Source organism: Sinocyclocheilus grahami, unplaced genomic scaffold (genome assembly GCF_001515645.1).
Source record: "Sinocyclocheilus grahami isolate Dianchi unplaced genomic scaffold, SAMN03320097.WGS_v1.1 scaffold50.1, whole genome shotgun sequence".
NCBI classification, from domain to species: Eukaryota; Metazoa; Chordata; class Actinopteri; order Cypriniformes; family Cyprinidae; genus Sinocyclocheilus; species Sinocyclocheilus grahami.
In genome coordinates, this window is record NW_015505229.1 from 2120379 (window position 1) to 2131568 (window position 11190).

Here is an 11190-nt window from a genome sequence, read left to right on the forward strand (position 1 = left end):
GGGGGGCGCTATCCCCGGCCACCGGCGGGCTATCGACTCGGGGCGGGCAGCATCGGACAGGGGGCCTCGGGGTCTATCTTCACCCCGAGTTTCAGGTTCCTAGGCCTCGTCCTCGGCGAGATATAGCCGGTCAAAGTCTCAACTTTGGGGGGCGCTATCCCCGGCCACCGGCGGGCTATCGACTCGGGGCGGGAGGTTTCGGACACGGGGCCTCGGGGTCTACCTTCACCCCGAGTTTCGAGTCCCTAGGCCTCGGCCCCGGCGAGATATAGCCGGTCAAAGTCTCAACTTTGGGGGGCGCTATCCCCGGCCACCGGTGGGCTATCGACTCGGGGCGGGCGGCATCGGACAGGGGGCCTCGGGGTCTATGTAGTTGTCTAGACTTGTCGTTTTATTGTTTTATGGTTGCTGCAGATACTGTCATGTCATGCTAGTTAGCTTGGTACACAAAGGCCTGCCTTGTTTCTTTTTTCATTTCTGTTCATTAAATCGTTAAGAGAAAATTATGTGGAACAAATGCTTAAACGGCAAAGAAATAAACTAATAGTCCAAGCAATTTAACTGGGAAGAACAGACATAAACACTGAAAACCATTGTTGGGTGTTTTCTTAAAGGGACAGTTGACTGAAAATGAATATTTAATCATTATGTATGCACCCTCAAACGTATTCTCACCAACAACTTGCAACAGAACCTTCTTAGTTTCGATGCCCTTCCTTGATTGGTTGAAACTGAACCACAAGATAGGACTAACAAGTTTAACGTGGACCTGTTAAACAATTAAAATTGGTCTTTTGGAGAATTGATTGATACTTGAGACCCAAACCCATATCCAGCTCAGTAAAATGTCTGTGGTTTAATGCGTCCTGTATTGTGATCTGCTGTATCTAATATCCACTCCTACTTCCTCTTCACAGAGCAGCGGGTGGAGGATGTACGGCTGATCCGGGAACAGCATCCAAGCAAGATCCCAGTAAGCAGATTATATTTGTGTCTGTGGAGCTGGAGATGAAGATTGATAACCAATTAAAAATGCTCGCACACATAGTATGCAAGTGTTCTAAAGTATCTACCAGTATAGGTCTTTATAATGGAATATTGTCATTAGAATATGGTCATATTTGCTCTGTTTGTTCTAGATGTGCCGTTTTTTTTTAGGATGTTACATAGTATTGCCTATTTGCTTCCCATCCATTCACCATCACAAAACAGTAGACTAAAGTTCACTCACTCTAAAATGTAATTGTCATCATTTTAATGTTGTTTCAAACCTGTATGACATATGTGACTTCTGTGGAACAAATAAAAACAGATATTTTCACAAATGCTTCAACTATTTTTGTTCATACAATGATCATACATTGATCTTCATTGTATTGATAAAAAACTGAGGCATTTGTTAAAATGTTCTGTGTTCCACAGAAAAAAGTTATACTGCTTTAGAGCAACATGAGGGTAAGTAATAATGATGATTTTCCAGTTTTTTGTTGAATTACTTCATTACAAAATCAGATGGCCTTCAGGTCAAGGTCATGATGTTAATTTTTAAAACACGCTCAGCTGTGTGTATTGAGCATAATAGGTTAATCTTATGGATAACCTCTAAAGGAAGCTTGTCAATAGACCTAGTAAAACAGGCAGCATATGAATGCCTGTGTTTGCATGTGTATATATAGGGCCTTTATCAGCCTCTTAAAGACCAGTCATTGCTATTGTAGCCAGGTGTCACCTCTATTGATAATGCCTCAGGGTTTCCAGTCTCAATTGTTATTCAAGCTGACCAGGATAAAGTGGTCAGCTTCCCATTTGCTGAATAGACACAAACTACCACCCAGGGCAACTCCTTTGAATGGGAACATTTGGACACATTTTTTAAAATTATTCTGAAACTTAATTTAAATGTTTTAAAACAATGAGCTGGACCAAAAAGTGGTCAAATATAGTACATGTAACTGGAATAAATGTCTATCATGCTTTCCACAAAAATATGAAGCAGCACAACTGTTTTCAACATTAATGCTAATAAAAAATGTTTTTTGAGCAGGAAATTAGTATATTGGCATGATTTCTGAAGAATCGTGTGACACTGATGACTGGAGTAATGATGCTGAAAATTCAGCTTTGCAATCACAGGAATAAATTACAGTTTAAAATATATAATAGAAAACTGTTATTTTAATAATTTTACTGTTTTACTGTACTTTTGATCAAATACATTTAACCTTAGTTAGCACAAGATACTTCTTTAAAAACTTACTGACCCCAAACTTTAGAGCAGTAGAGCACATACATACTATTTGGAACAATTTATCCAATTTAAATAAATACGCATATATGCTAATGTTTAGCTTGTTGGTTTTGTTTCAGGTCATCATTGAGAGATACAAGGGAGAAAAGCAACTGCCGATTCTTGACAAAACTAAGTTTTTAGTTCCCGACCACGTAAACATGAGCGAACTTATTAAGATAATCAGGTAATATCAAGATAATACCTACTTCTTGCCTTTCATTATTAACTTCACTAACGCATCTCTGGTTCATGTGCATTTTCAATAGGAGACGCCTCCAGCTCAACTCCAACCAAGCTTTCTTCCTGCTTGTCAACGGTCACAGCATGGTATCTGTGTCCACCGCCATTTCTGAGGTCTACGAGCGCGAGAGAGACGAGGATGGCTTCCTGTACATGGTCTACGCCTCCCAGGAGACATTTGGAACTGCGTGTCCTCAGTAAAAAATGGCAAAACGATTGCCTTTCACTCTCTGACAATGATACAACCTACCCTGAACTCTTGTGACTTCTCCCTTGCAAATATCCCTATCCCCTTTCCCGTCCCCATCCAAACAGGAACCAACTGAACTTTTAGTCATTTGGCTCACCGATCCCAGCCATTATCTAAAGCTAAATCCTAACTTCCCACATCTCAGCCCTTTAACCTCGACTCCCTCCAAATAATTTGAGTTTTAATAATGGTAGAGGAGTCATTTGTGTTTAGGTTATAGGACAGGTTATGGTTAGTTGGACTAATGATCTGGATTTACTCAACACAAAGCTTGAACGAAAGACTTCTGGGTGTAGAGATGGAATCATCTCAGTTTCTTAAGCGGTTGAATTTCTGAAATGGCATCTAGTGTAACATTAGGCGGCCAAATAGAGGTTATCTATCAGGTCCATTTTAGCTTGGAGGGGTCGCGTTCGCACTCTGGTGACCTTTAACCCCTCCCGCTGTTCGTCGAATCTCTTTATTTGTTGAGTTCGACAGCCTTTGCTTACCTGTAGGTGTTTTCCGCTGTTCCAATTTCCATGTTAGAAGCAATTCAGTCTTTTCACCTCCCCCTCGAGCTTTTTGCTAATTGGGTCATGAGCGTTGAGGTTCTTGGATTTCACAGCTCGGTGGGTAAGTCAGTGTTCGAAACGACATCCTACTTGCCTTGTTGACATTTGAAGTATGATCCGATGGGATGTACCTGAGGAAATAAATAGTAAGCAATTTATAATACAAGAAATTCTGCTTTGATTGTAGTGTGAAGCTTTAAAAGTGCAAGTTTAGGAAGGAAAATGTAATTATATTCAATGGTACACTGAGCGAATGAATGTGGCTTTAGCGATTGTGGCTCAAGGTAGTCAGGGCAGCTCAATCACGGACACGAGCACTGCCCGAACAGCCTTGCTCTTTTATGTGCACGCTTTTAGACTTTTCAATTTTATTAGAGGATTATTTACGCCTTTATAAATACATAACCGTGAGCTGTTGTACCTTTTCCATCTGTCTTACAGTAAACTGTACAGATAAGCTTAGATGCCTTTTCTCCTGAGCATTTATTTGCTGTTTGTCTTGCTCTTATTTAAAGAGATGTTATTTTTTCGTTGTTTTGTTCATGTAAAAAACAATTCATATGTGCTACTATTGTGCAATTTACAAAAGTGACTGTTTGAATGAGAGTTTAACTTTAAAGGATTATCAACCCGTTATCGAAGTAAGCTCATTTATGTATTTCTCCTGCTCAGATTTACAGCAATATCACACTTCTATTTCTGTTGATATTTTAAAAAATAAAAGAGAAATATGCATCTTGTCTGACATTTTCTTTGAGATTTTTTTTTCTTAAAAAGGTTTCTCAAAAACATTTTTAATTTATTTAAAAAAACAAAAAGTGTCAAAGTGATACATTATACAAAAATTCAATCAAACTTCATTAAACATTCACCTCAGAATACAAAATGGCTGCGTCAGCATTGTTGTTTTAGGTCAAATGCTTTCCTGCGATAATACTAGACATAATACATACAGCACGAAGTAATTTATGATCAGGCAACATGCATAGCCAGCGACCGCAAGATCTTTGTAATTTAAAAACAGAAATATCACCATTTGCTTTGAAACAGCAAAAATGTTTGACAATGAGAACAGAATGGCATCTATTGGCTAAATGGGCCTTATGGTGCAAGTCTGACCTTTTTCAACACTTGGAAACATTTTATGGCAATGTAATTGAGAAACAACATGGAGAAACCCACGGCTCTGACCTTTGTAGTGTGACACTGAAAATGGTTTCCTCTTGTGTTCAGTTCTTCGTTCAGAAGCTAAATTCATATGTCTGTAAAGCAATTTCTTAAACAGTTTCAATAATGCTAGTGAATTAAAAAGCTCAACTTCAGCGGTCTCAAGTGCATTGACTGTAGAGACATTTTATCAGTGTATCATGTTGACATGGCACCTCTATGACGAAGAGAATGTAATAAAAAAATATATAATTCAAAAGTAGCCAATGTGTTTTCAAAAACAGAGATGTTAAATACACCATGATTACAACAAATAGGAATAACACATGATGATTAAGAAGACTTCCTGTAGTCAAAAAAAATTACCTCAAGATGGAAAACAACATTTTCAATTTCACAATTGTCAGATTCTCCTTCCTTTCTGAACTTCTAGAAAAAAAGATTTATATAATTAGAAATAATTATCTTATTCCCAAAGGGTGACTTATAGTCACACCATGAGCAAAAAGACTTGGCCATAATTGTACGTTATTTGGTGAGCAAAATCTCCTCGTTTTGCTTCCAAGAATGACATGTGCAGCAAATGTTGACTGATACACTATTGGATGCTCCACAGTGACTTGCTCAAGTGAGACGAACAGCGTGAAGAGAACTGAAGAACGCAATGAGTGTTTGAGTTCTTCTTTGAACATACTTTTACAAAGATCCACAGTGAAGTGATTCTTTGGCACAAGGCTTTCATCGGAAGTCATAACTGATGGAACTCCATCGCTCGATCCTCCTGTAAAGAGATTCTGTAATGTCTTTGCTCAGTGGAGTCTCACGTCAAGTGTCTTTACACACCGAGGAAGGTGCAGGTTCAACACAGTTCATTCGCACCATTTAATCTCCTGAGTCCTGGCTGTCTGACTGCGGGGAATATTTCAGACGAAACGTCCCTGCAAAAACAAAAAGCAAAAATAATAATAACTTTTTAATATTTCTGAAGAAACCATGGTTGGTGTTTGCACACACAAAAGTCTTTGCTACAAAGCTAGGCTTATTTTTACTAGAGTATTGCTATGTGGTAGCTAAGGCGTTCTGAGTGATGTTATTATATGGTTGCGAGGTGTTTCTAGGTGGCTGTCATAGTTTCTAGGTGGTTGGTTGCTAAGGTGTTGATGCTGCTCTGCAGTTGCTAAGGTATTCTCAATGGTTGCTAGGTTGTTCTGGGGCATCTTATGTTTTTAAATGGTTTTTGGTGCAATTCTCTATGGTTGCTAAAGTTTGTGCCGTGATTTAATCCTCAATGGTTGCTAGAGTGTTTCTAGGCAGTTGCAAATGTGTTCTGGATGGTTGTCACAAACGTATGTGGTTCCTAATGTTTGCGGAATGGTTTATGGCACATAACTCAATGGTTGCTAGGGTGTTTCCAGGTGGGTTAGATCCATTTAGATGGTTGCCAGGAGAGATACTATGCAGTTAAGGTATTCTGAATGTTTTCTGCAGATGAAATTGAGCTCTGTAGCTAATTCTGGGGCATTGGACTGTCCACAGTCATGGACTGTCCATTGTCCCTGTCTAATGAACTATTAAATAAAATAAAATGTTGGGTGGTTTTCAGGGTTTTGCTAAGAATCTATGAGTACTGTTTTGTTAGCATTTGTTTTATGGTTGTTAGAATGTTCTGAGTGGTTGCTAGGGTTATTCTAGACAGTTGCAAGGGTATTCTGAGTGGTTGCTAAGGTGTTCTGAGTGAAGCTGCTCTATGGTTGCGGAGGTTACAAAAGTGTTCTGAGCGGTGGCCATGGGTGGTTGATAGGGATGTAACGATTAACCGCGAGCCGGTTGAAAATTTATTCAAATATGTGACGATTCAAATTGGTTGAGATGCTAAACAAATCGCGATTCATTTAGAGGTAGGAGTTAATATGAATGTATGTTTGAAGGGAACTTAGTGTCTTTAGAAAAGTTTAGATGGTAATATTTTCTTTTTATAATGCATATTAAAGTTCATAAGTGCAGTGTTGCTTTGTTTACAGCCGAAACCAAGGAAACGCTTTAAGCGCCACCTGCTGGCAGAGAGTGTATCTGCGTCTCATTCAGCTCGTCTGCTGTTTCTGTTTCATGCTGATATTTTCGTATGTATAGTCAAACCATTCTGTTTTTGTTTCAAATTTTTAAATTATACAATCTAATTTAGATTAAAAACAACTCATGTTGCATGTATGCAGCATCTTTGTTTGGATTGTGATTAAAATGCAGTGGTTGCCTCTAATTTTACATGGAAAGAGCACAGACAAAGCCTAATTTTGTTTATATGAAGAGATATATTTTATTTGTGTTACTTATTTATTTGATTTGGGACTTGTTTTAAAATTTCAATTTAGTTTTGTTATTTACATTTACATTATATTTAAATTTAGTCATTTAGCAGACACTTGTATCCAAAACGACTTACAAATGAGGACAATAGAAGCAATCAAAACCAACAAAAGAGCAAGTGCTATATTAATATATTATTATAGTGTTATATTTCAATTTCACAAAGAAACGTGGAGCATTTTGTCCAGGCAAAAATAAAAGGACACATTTAATTTATAATGACTTAAATCTCATTTTGTTAAAAAAAAATCGTGAATCGAATCGATTCGTGAAATCAAAATCGTGATTCGATTAGAATCGAATTGTGAGTTGAGTGAATCGTTACATCCCTAGTGATTGATAAGATGTTATGTGGCTTTTAGCATGCTACTCTACAGTTGCTGAGGTATTCTAGATGGTTGCTAGAGTGTTCTGGGTCACTTCTATGTACTTTTATTTTTTGTGTGTGTTTTCTTTGGAACAAATAGGGTGTTCTAAGTGGTTGCTAGGGTGTTACTATGTGGTATGTGGAATGGTTTATGACTCCACATGATTTAGTGTTGCTTTATGGTTGCTAGAGTGCTTCCTGTAGTTACTAAAGTTATTCTAGACAGTTGCAAAAGTATTCTAGGTGGCTTCTTGGGTGTTGCTAATTTGCTCTTAGGATGTTCTGGGTGGTTGCTAAGGTGTTAGGAGTTTGCAAGCACTACTTAAAAACAATGCTGTTACCTTGTTGTGCAGAGTCCATTGCTGGCTGCTTGCAGTCTTGTGCTCGATGCCCACTCAGCCCACAGTTATAGCAGGACACATTCCCTGTTTTCTTATGCCCAGAGCTTCCGTTTCCCATCATTCCATGGGGCTGGTACACACCACCCCCTCCCCCTAGAAAACCCTGCACTGGTGGAAGCACAATATTTTGCTGCGAGTCATGTGATAGACTGCTGTTGTAAATAGGTGGGGCCACCAAGGGGTAGGAAAAGGGGGAGGCGGTACCACTTCCTGTAAGGAGGGGGCTGAAATGAAGCAAAGGCCCTAACGTGAATACTGACGTTCCTGAAAACGGATGAGGAAAGTATCCGGCGTAGCTAGCTGGAAGTGCCCCATAGGAGCCACAGTTACCGCTACAACCGCAAGAGCTACAAACGCACAACGAGGAACTGGAGTTAGCGCTGTTTGCTTGCACTGAGGCGTAGCCGCTATTCTCTGTGGATGCTGGGCTAGAACTGGGCGTGACTGCGGATGTACTGTTTACGCAGTAGGTGTTGCCGGGTACTGCCGCCATGGGAACGTTGCTGGTCGTTGCTATTGGAACTCCACTGATAGGCGAGAAGGAGGGTCTAGTGGAGGAACTCGATGACGGGCAGGAGGACAAGGTGGAGAAAGGGTACGATCCTGTGCGTGGAACAGAAGACACTTGTAAGTGTAAGGGTGGGTGAGAAACATGATGGAGGGTGTTAGACGTGGAGGTGAGAGCAGTGCTGGTCTCCACCATGAGACCTGGAGGGGAGCAAAGCACTGTGAGGGGCCCACGGGGGACCGACATGTCCTGGTGCCCCGGAGAACCATCAAGATTCAACCCACGGAAGATGTTCTCCAGCCGGACACCCACAGTGACCCCAGACCCCATCGGTTTGGGACGTTCTTCTGAACAGAGAGGGGGTGGACGAGGTTTGCGGGGAGAGTTGAGAACGCGGCCTGGGGAGGGGAGGGGCAAGGATGGTGGGGGCAAACTCATTTGGGAGGGACAGAGGGAGGGATCGTTCTGGACCGGTAGGACTTGGGCAGTGGGACGGCTGGGACCGGTGGATACCACAGGATTGAGGAGAAAGCATGACCGCTCTTTCTCACAAGGATCCAAACCAGACTCTAAACCTGAAAGGAGATATAGACCTAAAATGAAATGACATGCAATTATTTAATCATTATTTCACCTTACATTTTTAGGCCAACCGCTAACAGGCATTTCAAATATCTCTTTCTTGATCTATGATCTACTTAAATAATATACTGTATACAGTATATATACATATAAAAATATTAATTAAAAAAACATCAGTTCTTACGTCTGTGAGGGTCTTTAACCCGGTCGAAGGAAGTGTCACGTGATAAAGGGGTCATTGGACTGGAAGGAGCACTGGAATAGCCTGAGGAGCAACTGCTGTCCCGTGGAATGGGCAACGAGTTGTTCTCAACATCTACCCGTAGCTCTTTACATACACAAACACACACACAAAATAATCATAACCTCTTTAATTCATACAAGTATATGGCATATACTATACTTTAAACTTTTGAATATTTTAATTTAGATGCAAATAGTTTAAACATATTCATTAATTAGTTTATTTTTCAGAAGTCTGTGTACAGTACCACTTCCAGAGTGTGCGCGTGTCAGGGATCCGATATGACTGGAAGGGCTCACTCTGGCAACCCCACTACATGAAACAGGAAACTGAGACACCACGTATCTCTTCTCCAGCTTCTCTCTGACAAGAAAACAAAAAATTTAATTTATTATTTTTTTCATGTACCATTTGATAATAAACAATGGCTGGATCATTAATGTCAAAAGATTTTTTTATAGAACATCATTTCCCAGCAATGACACCTAGATGGCGCTGTGTACAAAAACATCCCAGCACTTACCGCATGTGCATTATTCTGCTAGTGCATCAGTTTGAAGCTTATCATCTATGTAGACTTTGATTTTAGAAACAAAAGTTGGGATGTGAAAAACTACATATTTTTAAAATATAGTCGATGGGTATGATTATGCTGGCTCAGGTTCTAACGGGGCCTTTCAGTTCAGGAAGTTTACAATGTTGAGTAAAAGTAAACACTATTTAAGTTTTAGCTAGTGTCAGAGAGAACCATTTTATTAAGAATGAGACATGTGAACCAGTATAACCTTTATTGTTGTTCCCAGGCATAATAAAGCAGTAATTGGTGTCATAAAATCACAAATCTGTTTTGATTTAAAGGTCTGAAGCTATTGCTTACATGAATAAAAATCACAAACATTAGACTTGTAAATTGAATAATTTAATATATACAGATTATTCATTAATATGTAACATATTTTTCAAATGGATTATTAAATACAAGGAGCTCTAAAAGATTTTTAGAATATTTACAGCTCTTTTGCTTTAGACCATCTATTAATGTAAAATCCACAAATAAAATTTTCAGGTTTCAATTGCATCTAGACAAAAACAAAACAAAGCAAAAAAACAGCCGAGATTGATTTTATTATATTTATTTTCAATGCTTTCAACATGCTCTCATTAAAAAAAGAACTTTAATAATGTTTATAAGTTCTAAACAAATAAGGTTTTGCTCAAAACTAACCAAAGTTAAAAAATAATTTATAATTTCTGCACAGGAGAGACTTGGTATTGTTTCAAAACAAAAGGAAATATATATCGGTATCAGCATCGGTTATCGACCAAAATTCTTTGAAAAATATCGACAAAAGTCGTGCATCCCTATCAAAAATGCAATAAAAACAGATGTCGTGAAATGTTATTTACAATTTAAAATAAATGCTTTCTATTCAAATATATTTTACAATGTAATTTATTCCTGTGATGCAAAGCTGAATTTTCAGCATCATTACTTCATGACATGCCATGGGTGAATTTGTTTAAACAAAATGATACCTATTTAGGACCATTAAAATTTATTTTCAGAACAATTAAGAACTTCATCAAAAACACAGTAAAAACGGTAATATTGTGAAATGTTATTACAATTTAAAATAATTGTAATATATTTAAAAATTTTAATTTCAGCATCCTTTACTCTAGTCCAGTGTTTCCCAACCGGGATGCCATCTGTCGAGAGCAGGGGTGCCGCGTAAAAAATCCTTTTATAATATTTTTAAATTGCTAAAATGTTCAAAAAAGCAGCTATTATATAATATCCATTTCTGATGTCACCAAAAATTAGAGATGCACTGAAATTCCGGCTGCCGAAAATTAGTTCACCACTCAGGATTCACTTTCACGTGGTGTGACGCTCTGCGTATTATCCCGCTCTATGCATGTGTGTGCCCTGCTCAGTCGCTCACGGCCCATGTGAGTGCTCCACTCATATACCGTTCATGCTCATCGGAACAGCAAAGTTCTGTTTGCAATAGCCCTACACTCATAAAAATAAAGGTGCTTCAAAAGGTTCTTCAAGCGATGCCATAGAACAGGGTTCCTCAAATCTTACCCTGGAGGTCCAATGCGCTGCAGAGTTTAGCTCCAACCCTGATCAAACTCAGCTACCTGTGGTTTTCTAATGATCCTGAAGACATTGATTAGCATGCTCAGGTGTGTTTGATTAGGGTTAGAGCTAAACTC

The 11190-nt window shown here is 39.0% G+C and overlaps 2 protein-coding genes across 2 annotated transcripts in view; one reads left to right on the forward strand and one right to left on the reverse strand.

Moving 5' to 3' along the window:
* Window positions 1-889: 889 nt before the first annotated feature.
* LOC107583142 (microtubule-associated proteins 1A/1B light chain 3B-like) lies at window positions 890-4076 on the forward strand (the record flags this gene model as incomplete). The annotated part of the gene is made up of 3 exons (XM_016269256.1): window positions 890-973; window positions 2368-2474; window positions 2557-4076. Coding segments are annotated over 3 exons (366 nt in total), but the record flags the coding sequence as incomplete, so codon positions are not given.
* Window positions 3394-11190, reverse strand: part of LOC107583144 (zinc finger CCHC domain-containing protein 14-like) — a 34964-nt gene continuing 27167 nt past the window's right edge. The window contains exons 7-11 of the mRNA XM_016269257.1: window positions 9215-9346; window positions 8908-9051; window positions 7574-8716; window positions 5326-5439; window positions 3394-3465 (exon numbers count right to left, since the gene is read on the reverse strand). Of these exons, the coding sequence (XP_016124743.1) occupies window positions 5384-5439; window positions 7574-8716; window positions 8908-9051; window positions 9215-9346 (1475 nt within the window). The 3' untranslated portion in view covers window positions 3394-3465; window positions 5326-5383. The remainder of the gene's footprint in view (window positions 3466-5325; window positions 5440-7573; window positions 8717-8907; window positions 9052-9214; window positions 9347-11190) is intronic.